General features: G+C 40.7%; 1 protein-coding gene across 1 annotated transcript in view; it reads right to left on the bottom strand.

Moving 5' to 3' along the window:
• PDE9A (phosphodiesterase 9A) overlaps nt 1–19,065 on the bottom strand; it is an 851,735-nt gene that overhangs the window by 724,996 nt on the left and 107,674 nt on the right. Inside the window, exon 3 of the mRNA XM_044072227.1 lies at nt 10,292–10,362. Coding sequence (XP_043928162.1) covers nt 10,292–10,362 — 71 coding nt within the window. The remainder of the gene's footprint in view (nt 1–10,291; nt 10,363–19,065) is intronic.

The raw sequence follows: 19,065 nt of genomic DNA, 5'->3' as shown, positions 1-19,065 counted from the left end.
TGTTGCTAAAGTAGTTAGGAAAACCTTCTATATCGCCCACCTGATCATGAAGGGATTCACATCTAGATCAAGGGAGGTCATCGTCCCCCTGTACTCATCACTCATTAGACCTATGATTGAGTACAATGCCCGTTCGGAATGTATCTGACCAGACACCTGATGCAGCTTGAAAGGCCCCAAAAGTTCCTCACCAAAAGGATAAAGGGTCTCAAAAATATGTCTTATGCTGCCCGACTGAAAGAACTCCAGCTTTATTCAGTCTCATACCGCTTGCTCAGAGGTGACCTGTGCCTGACATATAAGGCCATGTCAAACCCAGATTTGATGAATATGCTTCACCTCAAAAAATCGAGATCCCTCAGAACCACAAGGGCGGGAGACTTAAACCTTGACACGGTTATAAATAGAACGTGCTGGAGGGACAGATTCATCACCCAGAGACTCCCTATGCTGTGGAACAAAATCCCGGTACATGTGAGGCAGAGCACCTCGCTGGCCTTGTTCAAGAGGAATCTTGACCAATGGATGGGAGATCGCAGATATACCCCAGGGATTACTTCAGTGTCACTGCTTGACAGAGGCACAGAAAAATGATAGGCATAGTTTTTATTCAAACTAAAGGGGTGGCGAAAGCCACATAACTATGGGCTAGGCTTATAAATGCCCTTGGGCAGATAGCCTAGTATGAACCTATGAACCTATGAACCTATGAAGTGGTTCAAGTATACAGCCAATGACACAGAAATTAAACAGGGTCAAAATGGAGTCAGTGGAGTCAGTGGACTGGTACAGTGTATCTAGAAGCCAGTGGTCACTATAAAGCCAGTTTCATGTAACATTGTGACCACTTTTAGACAAGGAAACCACCTGATCTATTGTTGGCTGTCTTTTCCCTTCTGTGATTTGATCATAACTTTCTGAAGGTTGGGTTTTAATAGTCAGGGGTGGGTTGCTGATGCTACTCTGTTGTTCTTCCTGAAAACAGATGGGAGGCAGACGAGATCTGAGATTTAATTGTGCCTGCTTGCCTCTTGATTACTTTCAGGAATTTTTGGAACTGTCGGGACAACTGCTGCACTGTCAGAGACAGAGGAACAGACACACAGACATACAGAACAAGAGAAGAAGATTGCTGCAGGCAGAAAGAGATGTTTTCATCACTCAAGGTACACGATGAATTTATTTAACTAGAAAAATGTCACGCAAAATTTGAACTGTTAATAAAAGTATGTGCAACTCTCATTATATTCCATGCTTATAGTTTACTTAGGCGTAATCTCTGCTGACTTTCTAAGGCAATATCTATTTAGTTTGTTAGACACATACCTCTCAACCTTTTTGTTCAAGAAATCTGGACAAAGTCAAAAATAATGGGTGGGGGACAAAGGCCCAAAAATATGGACAGATTTTAAACACTGAGCTTACACTTAAAAAAAGTTGTTAGAATAACAAGTCTTGCATCAGCATGCATTTTCTGAAGGATATGAAGTCTGAAACTCAAAGGCTGTCATTATTTAGTAACTTAACACCTAAGTAATTGGACAGAAAACCACATATGTTATGAGGAACAAACCAGAAAAATAAGGCAAAAATCTGGACAGGTGAGTGATATTGTCAGGCAGTGTCTGAAATGGTTTTATATGAAAGTCTGTATGTAGAACATCATAGCTGTATTTCTCGCATTGACTAGGAACACTATATTTTATGGAAATTAAAATGCTGAATTCCAGGACTTTTCTTAATGAATACAATGGAGTTGCCATAAGCACAATGAAAATGGACTGCGCACGCAGAATCATAAAATGAAGGAAAACTGCAAAAATATAACAAAGAGAACTGTTGTATTGCTGAGTGGCTGTTTATAATACGAAATTCAATAGAATCCTTTTTCCCTAGTATTCACATGGTCCAAATTCCCCTGTGGAATATGTTAGAAAAATGGCTATTTTAATTCTCTTTGTTTATATGCCTGTGTATTTTATTTAGATGTTTGTTAATCAGGTGGTTGAGATGGTCAAGTTAATCTTTTCAACCACAGACGTACAACACTGACATCTAAACAGTACAGATATGTATTTAGAAATATATGCATGAAAGTACAGTTGTGTACACTTACCATAAATGTAGATGTTCAAGTGTATTCACTGTTGCAGTCATCACATTTGGGTTATTCCTGCCAGGGTAGCCCTCAGCCAGCCCGAATACCAGAGGCTTAGTATTTCTGCATCGGTTGTTGTTGCTTGAAGACTGACGTCAGGTCATCAGTAGTATAAAGTAAGGCAGCTGACGCTATTACATCAGCTTTTCTTGCCCTAACCTGTCAGGAGCCCCCAAGTAGGAGGCCATGTTCTGGTGGAAGAAAACCCCACCAGTGGAAAATAAATGCCCAAAATTCCCTTGTAAGTTAAGGAGAACAACAAGTTAGAAAGGTAATAAAAGGAAAAAGAGAAGGAAGGGGGATGGAGGGAGGGAAACCAGGACTGCAACAGTGAATACACTCGGACATCTACATTTATGCTAGGTACAAAACTGTACTATGTTCATCGTGTTTCACTGTTGCAGTCATCACATTTGGGTTGATTCCTAAAGCTTAGGAAAAGGGAGGAGGCAGTCAATGCAACTAGGGGCTGGCTAGGATTCTATGCAAGACTGCAGAGGCAAACCCTGCCCTGGATTTGGAGAACAGAGGCAGGTGGTAATGCTTGGTAAAAGTGTGAACAGATGTCCAGGTGAGAGAATCCATGATGTCCCTGGTGGGGACTCCTCTGAGGAAGGCTGCAGAGGTGGGGGATGCTCTGGTGGAGTGTGTCCTGACCCCCTTGGGGGGAGGCTTACCATGCTGTTTGTAACATAAATGGATGCAGTGTGCTATCCATTTTGAAATGGTTTGTTTGGAGATGGCTTTGCCTTCTGCCCCTGTAGCAAAGCTAACCAACAATTGATCAGACTTTCTGAAGGATTTAGTCCTGTCAAGATAGAATCTGAGCTGTCTGTGTCCATCTAAAGAGTGAAGAATCCTTTCCCCCATGTTCTGGGGATTGTGAAAAAAGGTGGGCAAATTAATGGATTGGTTGAGAGCCACACTGGAAACCACTTTGGGCATAAAGGATGGGTTAGTTCTGAGGGATACCCTGTTTGCATGGAAAATGATGGAGGGTTCCACAGCCATGAGTGCTTGCAGCTCAGAGACTCTTCTGGCTGAAGTGAAGGCCGGAAGGAATGCTGTTTTCCAGGAGAGAAATTTTAGCTCTGCAGAATAAGCTGGTTCGAAAGGGGGCAGGGTGGGCTTTTCCAAAACAAAGTTAAGATCCCAAGCTGGTGTTGGTGGCCTTCTGGGTGGCCTCAAGTTTTTAGCCCCATCTTAGGAACTGTTTGATTAAAGGGTGTGAGAAAAGGGGCTGCTCAGTGGGAAAATGAGCAGAAATAGCAGAGGCATGAATTTTTATAGAGAAGAAAGAGAGGCCACTGTGTAGTAGGTCAGCTAAGTAATCCAGGATGAGAGGGAGGGATGGCTGTACCATATTGGCTCCCTTAGCCTGGATCCAGGTGCAGAATCTTTTCCATTTGTCTGCATAAGACTTTCTGGTGCTAGGACGTCTGGCCTCATGGATAACATCCAGAGACTGTTTACTGAGGCTGGCAGATTGGTTCGGGGTTAGGGAATAAGCCAAGCTGCCAAATTGAGAGTCTGCAATTGGGGATGCATGAATTCCCCTTCCCTCTGGGTCAGGAGGTTTTGGAATCTGAGGAAGATGCCGGGGTGGGGGGCTGAGAGAGGCCTCGCAACAAGGGGTACCAGTGCTGCCGGGGCCAGTCTGGAGCTATCAGAATGGTCCTTGGTTTTTCTTCCCTTATTTTTAGCAGTACCCTGAGGATGAGAGGGAGGAAAGGCATAGACTGATAGATTGACCCAGGGGAAGGACAGGGCATCCACTTTCCAAGCCATGCAGTGATGCTCTCTGGTGGAGAAATTGCTGAGCTGATGTTTGGTGTGGGAGGCAAGGAGGTCGACCTTTGGCGTTCCCCATTTCTGAGTTATTAGGGTGAAGGTACTTCTGTTGAGTTGCCACTCATGTGGGTCCAGAAGATTTCTGCTTAATTGGTCTGCCAGAGAGTTGAGAGAGCCTGGTAGGAATTGTGCTAACAGGTGTAGTTGCATGTCAGAGGCTGTGTGCCAAAGGGTCATGGCCAGTCTGCATAAAGGGTAGGAATGAGTCCCTCCCTGCTTCTTGATGTACCACATCACAGTAGTGTTGTCTGTTTTGATCAGGAGAGCCCCTGGAGAGAGAAGGGGCTTGAAAGCTATCAAGGCATACTGCACAGCCATCATCTCTTTTTGATTGATGTGCAGAGGAATTTGCTGTGGGCTCCACTGGCCCTGTATGCGCCTGCCATCTAGGTGGGCACCCCAAGTGTAGTCTGATGCATCTGTGGTGAGGGTCTGGGTGGTGGGGGATGGGGAGAAAGGCATTTCCCTGTTGTGGGAGCATGCTGCTGCCCACCAAAGAAAATCTTTTCTGAGACAAGGAATTATAGGTAGAAGAGTTTCCATGTCCTGACAGTGTTGGCACCAAAGGCTCTTTAGATACCACTGAAGTTTCCTCATATGCAGTCTGGCATATGGAGTGAGTAGTATGCAAGATGCCATGAACCACAGAGCTTGCAGGATCTTCCTTGCAGTTAGCTGGGGCCTGGTGTCTAGTTGAGAGAAGTAGGCTGTCAGGAAAATGTGTTTCTCTGGAGTAAGGTATGCCATCTGGGATGCTGTGTTCAGACTTGCTTCCAGGAAATATTATCCTTTGTGTGAGCACCTGTTTGGTATTTTTATTCTTTGATTGTGTACCCTAGGGAGGTTAGCAGGGTCTTTACAAAGGCCAGCTGCTTGAGCAGCTTTTCCTGGCTGTTTGCCTGAATAAGGCAGTCGCCTAAGTATGGGTAAATCTGAATATTTCTTTGTCTGCATAAAGCAATGCCTGGAGCCAGACATTTTGTGAAAACACTGGGAGCAGCAGATATGCCAAAGGGAAGTGCAGAGAACTGAAAGTGTTGAGATCCTGCCCTGAACCGGAGATATTTCCTGCATGATTCCCTGATAGGAATGTGGAGATAGGCCTCTTTTAGATCTAGGGTGGCTAGCCAAGCATCCTTGGAGAGCATGGGCAGCAGCTGCTGGAGGGTGAGCATTTTGAATTTTGGGATCACCAGGAAGGTGTTTAGAATGGATAGATCGAGGATGGGGCGCCAGGTGCCCTCTTTTCTGGGCACCAGAAACAGTCTGGAGTAGAAGGCTTGGCCAATCTGTTCTGCAGGAACATGCTCTATTGCCCTCATAGAGAGCAGGGAAAGGATTTGCTTTTGAGTCTCTGCTCACTGATCTGGAGGTAGAACTGAGAACCCTTTTGGAGTTGGAAGGGTGTGGAAGGAAAATGTGTATCCCTGAGACATGATGTTCAGAACCCAGTGGTCACTGGTAATGGTGGTCCAGGTGCTTGGTGAAAGGAGAGTTTTCCTCCGAGGGGTAAGTGAAGGTGGACAGAGGAAGGGGGTGGAGGTGGTGAGTTATTGTGAGTTCTTACCGTAAGGGGGTGGCTTAAAACTCTCTGGTTTTGAAGTGGAGGTAGTCCACTGCTTAGATCTCTGCATTCCCTGGGTCTGCTGTCTGGGGGTGGTCTGCTTCCATGGGACCTTGGCTGGGCCAGTTTACTGGGAGCAGAAAAGGACCAGTGTTTGAAGGGACAATGTCTGCTGAACCTAGGGGGCTGGACCTGCAAGAAATCCTAAACTGTTTGCATAGATTTAGCTTTTTCTTTCATATTTTTTTAAGGCCTCTTCTGCCTTAGTGCCAAATAAGTTATCCTTGTGCATGGGGGAATCCAACAATTTAGATTTGATATGGTCTTGCAGGGGCTGTTCCTTAAGCCATGCATGCCTTCTAATGATAGATCCAGTGACTGCTGCCCTGCAAGAAGCGTCTAGGGTGTCAAAACCACAGTGCAAGGTGTGTTTAGTTACTTGATTTGCAGAATGCATTAAATCTTGTAAATCTTTAGATTCTCTCAAGCAGGAAAGGAAGACATTTTTTGTTTAAGGAGTTCCAAGGTATGTTGCTGAAATTTTAGCATATGGAACTGACAATTTAGTGCCCTGATATGAAGAGTAGCTGAGGTGTATACTTTTTTACTTTTTTATCTGTCCAATGCTCGTGAATTCCTGTCTGAGGGGGTGGGATTCTTAGCAGAGGTTGCTTTAATTCCTTTTGCCCGTTGAGAAATGACCGCAGGGTCAGCTGTAGGATTTTTAAAAAGATATTTGTTTGAGTCAGGGACTCTATAGTACCTGCCTGGTTTTCTGGGAGTAGATGGAAGGACATCAGGAGTCAAGCTGGATTTGAGAAAAACATCCTCCCCGACATCCAGGACTGGGGGGGATGGTTAAGGGTCTCTGCTGTGGAAGATCTAGGAATTCCCTGAGTCTATTTTTAGACTGAGGGTAGTCCTGACTTTCCCATTGGAAATGCTCCCTTAAGGTATGCAGGGTTTCCCCAAAGGAAAAATCCTCTGGGGGAGAGGCTGAAGGAATGGAATCCTCTGCATCAGAATCCTCATAAGTGTAGAGGGGTTGCATATCTTCATATTCAGATGCATCAGATTCATCTGACTCTTGTTCAGACAAAACCACAGGGGACAGATCTCTTTTCCTTTTGGAAGGGGTAGCTGGGCCTCCCCTGATTAGCATGATAAGGTCTTCTGCCATTTTAAGCATTTGAGACTGAGGCAAGGTAGCAGGCGTCTGAGAGTGGGTCGTTGGTTTCTTGGGTGTAGTTCGTACTCTGGGCCTAAGAAACTTGATAGTTTTAGAAAGAATGGTAGTCGCAAAAGAAAACATCGGTATGTGTCTAGATTTAGTAGTGCGAAGGGCTTCCTCAGAAGCTGGTGCCTGCTCAGCAGCCCCGGACACATCCGAGGGTGAGACGACCACAGGATCCTTAGTCAAAGAAGAGTTTTGCGGCATACCGGACTCTGAAAGGGTCTTGGTAGTGGCCTGTGAATCAATAGAAGCAGGCATCAGGGGCTGCGAAAGTGCCTAACTGAGCACTGGAGAACTGACGACTAGCTTAACAGAAGCATCGTTGGTAGGTTTGGATCTGTATGCTCTCTCTCTGTCTTTATCTTTACGTTTTTTCAGAAGATCTGCTGTCGGATGGCTTACTGAAGCCATATCGGAATTTGAAGACTGTAAGGGACGTTGTGTCTGGGCTTAAACAAGTGACGCAGTAAGAGTGGAAATCTTGGTGCAGTATTTGTTTTCCACAGGCGAGACAATTATTAACTTTTTCTGACATCGGTTAGTGCAAGAAAAAAGGATCCCCAACAGGGTACTTAGCTTTAGAAGACTTCAACTTTAATTCGGTAGACGGAACTGAGGTAGCGGCTGACCGGAACTCATGCGAACTGCTTCTGCTTCGGGCTCCATGGCAAGAAAGACAGATGTAATGGCATTGGCTGCCTTACTTTATACTACTGATGAGCTGACATCAGTCTTCAAGTGACAGCAACCAATGCAGAAATACTAAGCCTCTGGTATTCGGGCCGGGTGAAGGCTACCATGGCAGAGATAGCCTAAATGTGATGACTGCAACAGTGAAACATGAAGAACATGTAATATTTCAGTATGTCCAAAAGAAATAAGTATTGAAGTCATTTAGAGCATTATAGTACTTTCTATCTGATTAATGTTAAGGTCTACTTCTGTGGGAGCCAGAAATAGTTAGGGAACCAAATATTAAGTTATTCATTAACTTCCTTCATGTCTTGATATAAGGGGTCTTAATGGAGAGATGAAAAGTCGGCAAGCAAAGGAGAGTAGTAGTGCTGAAACTGAATTCATCCTCATGTCTTGGTGAGTACCTTTGTGAGGTGGACCCTGTCTTTCACAAAATCTCACCAAGGCGACACTGATATATAGACTGTATTTATATAGCATATATCATGGATAGAAGTCAAAAACAAAAACAAAAAAAGATAGCTGGGTGCACAAGACCAGGATAAAAAAGTGCCCAATCCTGGTAGGCACACTGGTGCCAGGACTGGAAAAAATGACAGTGTAGAATCCTCAAAATATGGAAACATTCCTACAATGGGGCCAGGCCAGGCCCAGGGGGAGGATGGCCCCCTTGTTATAGAAGGAAGTAGCAGTCAACAAAAATCACAAAAAATCGATTGGCAAAAAGAAGAGCCATAAAGACGATAGAGTGGACTATTGAGGATAAGAAATAAATGATGTCTTGTTGCTATTATGTAAAAAGCCCAGAATTTCCAGACACAAAATATACAAAATGAAGAGAGAAATTAGAGGAAAGAAAAATTCTTCCGCAGGAAAAACTGTCAGAAGCTTCAAATAAAAATTTGCATGCATTAATAGAACAGATTTTTGGAAAACAGTACATAGATCAAGAAACTTTGATCTGTTTGGAAAAAGAAGCATCTGAAGAAGTGCAAAAATATAAACAACAAAACCTAGAGATATCTGAAAAATATAAAAAAGAAATATGGACATGGGAAAGAAAGAGAGATTTGATATGGTGCAATATTTATGCAAAGGAAAAAACTAAGTCAACTAATATAGAGAAGGCAGCCTCAAAGATATTCAAAGAGAAATACTGACAAAGGCATCCATATATCGAAAATTTCACAATAAAAAATGAATATCACAAAGATGGAATATGGAAAAGAAGATTAGTAAAGCAGAAGTTAAAGAAATAGAAGCTGAAATTATGGAGTGCCTGTGAAGTGAAGGATTTAATGTAGAAGGTCTAACACAGACTACATCACAGCATGATGGATTGAGTCCCCAGAATAAGGAAAAGCAAGAAGATCAGGAGACATGTGAAGAAGAAATATGGACATGAAAAAGGAAAAGAGATTTAATATGGTGTAATATTTATGCAACGGAGAAAGCAAAATTAACCAATACAAAAAGAGCAGCACCAAAGATATTTGAAGAGAAATACAGGCAAAGGAATCTGGATATGAAAAACTTTACAATACAAAAAATTAGAAGACTAAGAGGAAAAGTAGAAAAAGAGATTAGTAATGGAGAAGTCAAAGAAATAGAAATTGAGGTTATGGAGCACCTGTAAAGAGAAGGATTCAGTGTAGAAAATCCAATACAGAAAGCACCACAACAGGATAAAGTAATGGATATCCAAATTAAGGGGAAACCAGTGGAACAGGAATTAATTGGTCAAGTGCCATATCTGATATTCTTCAGCCTTCCACAGGAAAGCAGTATAAACTTGCTTGGTATGGGGTGGGAGGTTGGCGAAAGGGGTGGGAGGTTGGCGTATTGGTTAAGGTGCTTCGCTTAGAATCACAAGGTGAAGGGTTTGATTCTCACATGGGGTAATTGGCTATGCTTAAAATGGCCCATGAGGGCAGTTAGTCTAGTACTAACCTATGAACCTATATGAAAGTTTATGTACAATTGGTTGATGTGTAGTTTGCCAATCTCAAGTCCCTGATTTCACAATGCAATATTTCTTTGACGTTAACTGCTGTTGTTGTAGTTAGGCTGTGAAACTACACTCAGTGCATTTACTGTGTTTCTTTTTCTTCCACAGTCATAAGACAGTGGAATTAGTATACTGAATTAAAAGGGGACATGAAAAAAAAAGGTTTAGTGTTGTAAGGTTTAGTATTTCATGTGTTTGTTGATTGCAAAAGTGGTAATTGTCACTGTACTGTTCTGTACTGTGTGGAAATGTGTATGTCTTGTCCCCCATCACTTGTGTTGGAAATGTAGTCATACACAAATTTTGGGTGCTATGATTTTAAACCCTCTTCTATAATTTTTGATAGTCCTTGCTATGATTTTGAAAGCAGCTGCAAGAAGTCTCTGGAATCCTGGAACAAAATCCATCCATCCTTCCCCTACAAATGGAATGTTTGGAACAAGTCCTTTTTGAACTGTTTGTCTGGCCATCAGTTACCTTAGATAGCTAAATGGAACATTCATGCATAGCATGTATTCATTTATTTATGTTCATATACCTGTTTTAGCCCATTCAGGAATGCAAGCAGAGCTCTGTAGAATTTACAGCTTATAATGCATTTGTACTTCATATTATTACATCAGAAAGAGCAGCATGGAATTATCTACTTTGTATCATACTGCAATATAAGAAAATTTTGCAGCACAGTATGTCATAACATAAACTAAGTATAAGGTACCCTCAACATTAGTATGAAGTTCTCACAATCCGAAGGCAGAAAAATACAAAGTATCTACTTACGTTCTACTCGTTTCTCCAGCATTGCCAATCGGTTAGCGACTTCTGTTTTTAGTTCATTTATTTTAAATGCCCTGTTAAAAAAAAAAAATGTGTATTCATATATATCAGTAGCTGTTCTTTTTAAGATATGTAACAGACAGCTATGGTCAATGGAAAAATAATATCTCATTCTGGCTTTGCTTTTTTGAGCCACATTCTCAAAACGAATGCTGATAAGGACTTAACTTAGTACAAGACAATTCCATCTAAATCAAACAGTGTATATAGCACAGAATATATATGCCAAGTGTTTTTCTAGGGGGAAAAACAGCTACTTTATAAAAACTGTTGTAAACAGGTTGTATTACATCAAACATGGTGACTGTGCATGAATTATACATTACTCTGCTGTGAAATCAAATCAGCATTTTTTTTCCTGCTCCTGGTGGCAGTGAACTATCAGTCATGTTCCACAGTTCCACCTTGATATTCCACGCCAGTGTCTTTCCAACATTGATCTAACTTATCCCTTTAGACCAGGCCCACCTGTGAGGAGAAAGGGGAAACTAAGTTTATGCAGTGGGGGAAGGAGGGTAGAAAGGAGATCAGGAAATCTTGGTACAGCCCATAGGACTTTTGCTAACCCTAATTAGCTGGAGCAAATGACATCTTGCATACCACTGCACACAGCATCACTTAGCTACAGTCTTCAGTGCTGAGTTCTTATGAGAATCTCCACTGCAATCATGACACTGTTCTCATCACCAGGAGAGTGGCATCTCACAGGAAATAATTCCATCCTCCTCCTGGAGTAGATGAATCAGCAACTGCCAGCCCCCCCCCCCCCCCCAATTAGGCTACTCTAGTGGGTTATAACCATGGCTCCATCTGCCATGCCATGGAGCTAGGCCAAATAGCCTTTCAATGTGCATAATGACTTTTGTTATGAACCTTTAAAAGCTGTGTCACCCATGGCAGCCACCACATAACAGCACTAGAAGTACTTTAACAGCTTTAATGGCAATAATACATTTCATGCTGTGAAACTAATAAAAGTGCGACAGAGTAAAAGAAAAGAAATGTATGTGCTAAGTGTTTTAGAGCCTAGAAAACTATAATCTAGTTAGCACTGCTATACAAACAGCATCTAGAATCTAAGTGTAACTTTAACCCCATAACAGCTATTAAAGTTATAATACACATCAAGCTAACAAACACATACAAAAAAGTGAAGCAATTTGTGTTTTACAGTTTGTAAGCTGTTTTAGTTTCCTACTACTGTTCATGTTCTATCATGAGGCTAGAGCTTAACAGCCATGAAAGGTGCTTAAAAATTTTGTTAAGCATATGTCTTACATCCCGAATTCCAGTTGTAATCATGCAGGCTGGTTATGACCGGAAACCTGAACATAATCCTTAATACTGTGACACAGCCATAGCAGTGTTTTGAAGACAGCAACACTTCAGTATGGCGTATTAATAATAACTGGAAACTAGCTCTTTCCTCTGAGTGTTTAAACAATCCAATGCAGCTTGCTAAAAGGTTGACTGTAAATTGCACCAGTTTCTATTTAGGGAATTTTATGGTTTATTTAAAAAGTAAGAAATCTTTCTTCAGCATACTTCTTTCTCAACTCAGATTGGGAAATGCTTTCTACATACCATGGCTAGAAATAAAAGCTAAAGTAAAATTTGTGATGGCTTGGCTAAATACAAAGTCTGTAACATTGTCATGTAAAATGTTAATACCTCGGTAAGATAGAATGAAGTCAAAGGTCAAAAGAAAGTAGTAACAGATTTGTAAAAAAAACATATATGTGTGTGTGTGTGTGTGTGTGTGTGTGTGTGTGTGCGTGCGCGCATGTGTGTAACATGTATATACACATTGCAGAAGATTAAAATAGCTGAAACAAAATGCAGTTTATTATATATACACACAATTAATTACAGGCTCTTCCAATCAAAAACAAATTACTGTGGTGTAACATAACACATATGAAGTATACTTAACTCAGTCTTTGTTGGTAGGTGTCTCTGGATTCTTCTGCCAGAAACAAATTCTCCTTGCAGGTCTCCCTTCACTGTAATCAATTCCCTGTCTCACAGCTGCTTCTCTAGCAAAAAGTCCCTTTTCACAAAAAGGGTAAATACTCTTTGGTTAGACTTCTGACAGCCTGCTTTTTATAATACATTCCCTGGGATTCAATAAACTCTGTGTAGGCTCAGTGTGAAACCTACATGGAGTTTACATGTTTGTGCGGTGGTACATAGTGAGTGGCAGCGTGCGATGCATATTAATGTTGCATGGCACTTCTAAGCTAGGTTTTGTGGCTGGCAACAATGTTGCTGTTGCTGGCCAGGAAACTGTGTAAGCGAACGTGGATATCAATTCTGTTTCAAGCAAAGCACTTACAGTCTGCAGATTTGCACGAAATGCCACAGTGATCACCAGGGCTTCACAGATAGCTGTCGCTCTGTTAGTGCAACACATCTGCACAAAGGCTAACATAATGCGGGGGCATTTAGCCAGAAATAGGGACATATGTGACACAGATGTTACATAGAAATGTGTTAGAATGAAACTCAAACATACCTTTCAACCTGGATACTAAAAACAAAAAACCGGGAACAGCAGTATGAGTAAGAACACACAAGTCCTTTTAATTAAGCGCTTTTTGTTTGTAAAAGTAAGCAAATGTCTTCAGATATAAAACTAAGTTGCAACAAAGCAACATTTATATCATCAACAATAAAACATATGACTAAAGGTAGCCAATCAAACTGTAAAACAATGTTCCAACACCACCCATGACAACCAACTTCTTTTAAAGGGCACTATACAAATAAAACCTAACAAAAGTATTAAATATGTATATAACATAGAGAAAAAAATATATATAATAAAAATAAAAATAATAAAGAATTATTATATACTACTAAATTACTGCCAACACATACTTTATACATTATTCACCCAGCTGTAATCCTACTACTACTATTCACCTCAATAAGCTTTTCAGCTTTAAAATACATTTTATCAAACATACATCATTGATCCCAGGATAACTGTACTCATTCAGGCGAATTTGCCAAAATAACTCAAGTTCCTCCAACTTGAGGGACATAGGGCCATCCCTTATATCCTGCATAACTTGGGCGATCACCCTAAACTTAAATTTGTGATCTTTAGCTGCCATAATGTGTTTAGCTAACGCATTGTCTAATTTACCCTTATTAATAGCATATTGGTGTTCAGAAACATGCTCACGGAGCTTACGCTCAGTCTTTCCAATATAATACATGGGGCAGCATAGACACTTTGCTAAGTAAACCACAAATTTAGAATTACAGTTGTATCTAGTTTTTGATTTAAACAGGGTGCCATTAACTTTAAAGCTACTACCCACATCCATGAATCTACAAAAATTACAAGACTCACATTTAAATATCCCAGGATAGTTTACTAATTTCACCTGTTTAGATTTCAGCAATTGTTTCATATCACATCCTCTTCTAAAAATATTTTTTGGGAAGCTCCCCACTTTATTAAAAACTAGGGGGTCGTTTCTGAAAAACTCCCAATTTTTCCGTATCATATTCGAAAGTAAATGGCTGTGCAAACTAAAAGTTGTAACCAAGCTTAAAGTATAATCAGGATGTTCATTAGAGATACTTTCAAACATAGGGGCATTAGATATGGCATACTCAACTGGGTTTTTATTCACTCCTGTACCAAGAATAGGGACATAGAAGCCATTAAATCTTTTTGATTTAATTTCTGCAAACAGGGAGTCAAACAGGTCAATAGGGTAACCTCAACCTAGAAACATGTTTTTCAAAGCTTCACATTTGGTTAAGAAATCACTATCGAGTGAAACTATCCTAGCTGCCCTCACCAACTGACCCTTAACCACCGACCGTTTCTGGTGGTAGGGGTGGCAGCTAGAAAAGTGAAGGAAAGAATTAGAGTAAGTACTCTTCCTAAAAATTTGCGCCAGATATCGGTTATTCACTCTATCTTTCCTAAGTTTAATATCCAAAGATGCTATTTCATCCCTACTAAAGCTAAACGTAAAATGCAAAAAGTTGGTGGTATTATTAAAGTACTCCACCAAATGGTTAGCATCCTCTAACTCGCCCTTAAAAATGATAAAAATATCATCAAGGTAGCGGGTGTAGAACAAAATGGAATCATGAATGTCAACAAATTTAAAGATAAATTCTGTTTCCCAGTATGTCATAACTAGGTTTACTAAACTAGCTCCACAAGGGGAGCCCATAGTGACCCCTATTTTCTGCAGGTAGTATTCTTTATCAGATATAAAGTAGTTATGAGACAAAATAATATCCAATAACTCAACTACTAGGGAAATTTCTAATTTTGTCGCCCCCTTCTTTCTCAACATACATCCAATCCACTCTATACCTTCCAAATGTGGAATTGATGAATACAGGTCTTTGACACAATCGTCAGGAAACTATGGTCATCATTATATAACAAATCATTAATTTTCTTAAAAAATGACCAAGAGTCCTTACAGACCTGCTTTTCAGTAACTAGATCTTTTTTCAAAATTGAATCCACAATTTTTGCACAATGGTAAGTGGATGAATTTCGCCCGTCCACCAAGGGTCTCATTGGTGGGTTATATAGATATTTATGAATCTTTGGGATGCCAAATAAGACTGGAATCCTCTGGTATGGCATACTTATATAGTTATACATTTTTATGCCAATTCTGGCATCAATAAACAAATCATTCAAAAAACTTTTTATACGTTGGTAAGCCATATTCACTTCACTACAGGAAGCTAGTTGGTAAGCATCCCCTGCCAGAATCTCCTTCATATGGGCCACATAATCATGATTATCCATAATAGTTAAACCTCCCCCCTTATCAGGCTTGCATACCCGAATATTGAGGGATCTTAACAAATTCAAACCCTGCCACTAACATGTTAACATTACACTGTGATGAATACTTATTAGGGTTTTTAAACATATAATGCAGATCAATGTCACATAACTGTTCAAAACCCTGCAAGAGTGGATGGATAGGTGGATTGAAAGTAATAGGGATGTGAAAGGGATTATTAACCATCCCATCATTGTCACCCAGTAACAATTTTAGATTCAATTTCCTAGTAAAATTTTTGATATCTAAAATAGTTCTTGCAACATTAATATGCTGGGAGGGCACAAAAGTGTAACCTTTGGCAAGAAGTTCAACTACTTCCGGGCTAACATCTGCAGACGAATAATTAAAGATCTTAAAGTCACCCGATTTATTCTTCACTATAATCAAATTCCCATCTCGGTTTATATTCACCGTTTCCATTTGTTGAACTTCCGATTGTTCCTCACATTCTGGGCACAATTCACTTGTTTGGGAATGGCCCCTGATTGGTTGGGATTCCAAAAATGTTGATGTTGCGGAGGGTTACCTACTGTCGTTTGCACACCTGCACCATTCAGGTTATGTATTCTTTCACTTCTCCTGACTGGTGCTGGCTGAGTGTTTACACCTCATTCCGGAACTGTCTCATTCCTTGGTGATTCCACACTCTGCTCAAGGCTTTGGTCACCCCCCTGTATAAGGTTCTGTTTAGCTTGTTGATTGGTTGGGGACCAAGATTGTAAAATTGGTGGGCTAGGATAAGCTAGCCCATTATCGTATGCTGCATGGTCACATTGTATTTTTTTAATTTTAGCCACTTTTAGTTTCTCTAGATGTTGGTATATGCTAGTGAAGATTCTGGCATATTCAAACTTATACCTATTAAAGTCTAAGTCCGCTTTAATAGTCACTAGTTTCACTAAAGTATCTATCCACAAACTGTAATGTTTGATCATCAGCTCCAAGAGTTTGAAGCCCTGTTTGTCAAATAAAATAAGCAAGTCAGCATGAAATAGAGAATTAGCTTCAAGGCCCGTTGGGTACTGATGTCTCAGTAACCCTTTGGGCACCAGGCGCTGTTGTAAGCATTCTCTAAAATATGCAATCTCTAATTGGAGCTTTTTTAATTTTAACAGCTTATGGTCTAATGATTTTAACTTATCTGCAATATTGTGACTACTATTCTGGTTAGCTTCATTACCTCTAGCCGGTTGTTCCTGTTGATGACTCTGCATGTCTTTAGTGAAAGAAATAATTCCATTGAGCCATTCTATAAGAATGGGTACTCCAATAAGTCCCAAGGTAAGATTGACATGTTGTCCATCCAAATTAGTGCCCCGTAATGCTAGTAAAACTGTCTCATTAGTTTGAAAATGAATAGCCACATTCAAAACCAAGCGATCTAAAGGTGGCGAATGTTGAACGGAACTGACAGAATCTTGTGTAGAAAGCCTACTGTTAGGCACCAAGAACAAACTACATAAGTCCCATTGTTGTTGATCGAGAATCTCCAGACATGAAGTCAGTGTCTCAATCCATTTGGAAAGAATGTCGATGAAAATAGTGAGCTCACAGCTTCTATGCTGTCTTGACGCTGTGAAAATATACTTGGACTGCCAGTTACCCCAGACTCCATAGCACAAACTGAACCACGTAACACTTGGAAAACAGACTGGATACTAAAAACAAAAAAACGGGAACAGCAGTATGAGTAAGAACACACAAATCCTTTTTAATTATGGTTTTATATCTGAAGAAGTTTGTTTACTTTTACAAATGAAAAGCACTTAATTAAAAAGGATTTGAGTGTTCTTACTCATACTGCTGTTCCCGTTTTTTTGTTTTTAGTATCCAGACTGTTTGCCGAGTGTTACATGGTTCAGTTTGTGCTATGGCATCCGGGGTAACTGGCATACCTTTCAACCTGTTAGAGCAAGAAATCTGGACAAATCCATAAATAATAGGGGAACAAAGCCCCCAAAATAGGGAATGATTTTAATAGTTTTATTGTATATTTCTTTGCTATGTTTTTTCTTCAATGTTATAATGCCTCTTACTATATTGTACTGTGGATCTTTATCTACATTTGCTTAACTGTTTTATTGTAAAATTTTCACTGTATTCATCTTCAATTTTGTAAATTTTCTTGCTTACTTGTACTGTGGAGCTTTTCTCCCCAGGCGTCCACTGAAAAAGGGCTTTTGCTCAGATGGACTATCCTGGTTAACAAATGTCAAATAAATAAATAAATATTGCTCTTCCAAACTTAGAAAGTTGATAGAATTTACAGTAGCCTGCACTTTCTGAAGAGCATGAAGTTTGAAAATTAAATGTCTGTCATCAGTTTCTGACTTCAATCTGACATGTCAATGAATTTGCCAGAAAACCAAAATGTTAAGAGGAAAAGATAAAAAATATAAGACAAATACTGCACAGCACAGTTGAGAGGTATGAACTCAAATGTATGTAATATTGACTCACATCATTCCTGAGATAATCCCAGTGATATGACAGAAAGCCACAAATTTGATAAGGAACACATCTGGACATCCTGGGAATATCTGGACAGTTGAGAGGTATGAATGTGAAGCATATGGTCCAAACACAGTAAAGCACAGTGTACGTACAATACAGCATATTGTGATATCCCATTCCTGACATTGTGTACTGAAGCTGTGTAAATGGTCTGTAATGGTACATAGACTGCCATGTGAAATGAACTCTCAGGGGAAGTGTGTGTATTGAATAGGGGCACATACATGAGTTGTAGGAAAGAACACAGGGAAAGAGGACAGGTGAAACTAGCTAATGTACAGCAGAGGAGGGCATGTCGATGGAAGATGGTTGTAGCAGTAACACCAATCACATATCTATAAGGTACAGTAAGGACTGTACAGTGAAAATGTGTTTTATGTGACTGTCACACAAGGTGACATAACAATTTGAAGGATGTCTGTGCGAGATAAGCATCTTTACATCAATAATGCAGATGACATCTATCAGGGATCTGGCATACAACTGGGGTAAGGTGCATATTATGAAGCTGTGCAAACTGATATGCGTTAATATGAGTCTGCTCTCAACAGAGGTCTCCAGCAAGGTGGGCACAGGTAAAGGCTCATGGAAAACATTACAAGAACCAGCCACAGTCATGGGCAATATCAGAATAACACCACCAGTAATCCCATGCCTCTGACATACATATGTGATTTACACTGATAATAAATGAGTTTGTACACACACACTTGACCAACTATTATGACACATCCATACTCTATGAGAGTAAACACGCACACTGTCCTAGCACTGTAACATCTGCTGGAGGTGTTAGGAGGGACACTACTATACCTGTATGTGATAGTATGGGCAATACAGGCTAGTTGCCTTGTATACATGGCATATATATATATATATGGGTCTACTTCTAATGACCGAAACGCCGATTCGCCGACAGGGAAATAACCGACGCCAGAAAACCGACAACACACAAACCCGACAACGCGAAACACTGAACACCATAACACCGACACACTACACGTAAACAACACAGTACACTACAACACATATCCACTAGCCCTAACCCAAACCCTAACCCTAAGGTCCGACACTACCGCACACTCTCCCTACCTGCACCCTAACCCTAACTCACTTACACACCCCAAACCCCAAGCTCCGACACTACCGCACTCTCCCTACCTGCACCCTAACCCTAACTCACTTACACACCCCAAACCCCAAGCTCCGACACTACCGCACACTCTCCCTACCTGCACCCCAACCCTAACTCACTTACACACCCCGAACCCCAAACTCCGACACTACCGCACACTCACCTATCACACACCCTAACCCTACATCCCTGAGTATTGCACACTTACCTGTCCGCTCCCTACTCCT

The sequence above is a fragment of the Protopterus annectens genome, chromosome 5.part0 (genome assembly GCF_019279795.1).
Source record: "Protopterus annectens isolate FY-2018-M chromosome 5.part0, PAN1.0, whole genome shotgun sequence".
NCBI classification, from domain to species: domain Eukaryota; kingdom Metazoa; phylum Chordata; order Ceratodontiformes; family Protopteridae; genus Protopterus; species Protopterus annectens.
The sequence above is the reverse complement of the archived record's forward strand: the minus strand, read 5'-3'. Positions and strand labels throughout refer to the sequence as shown.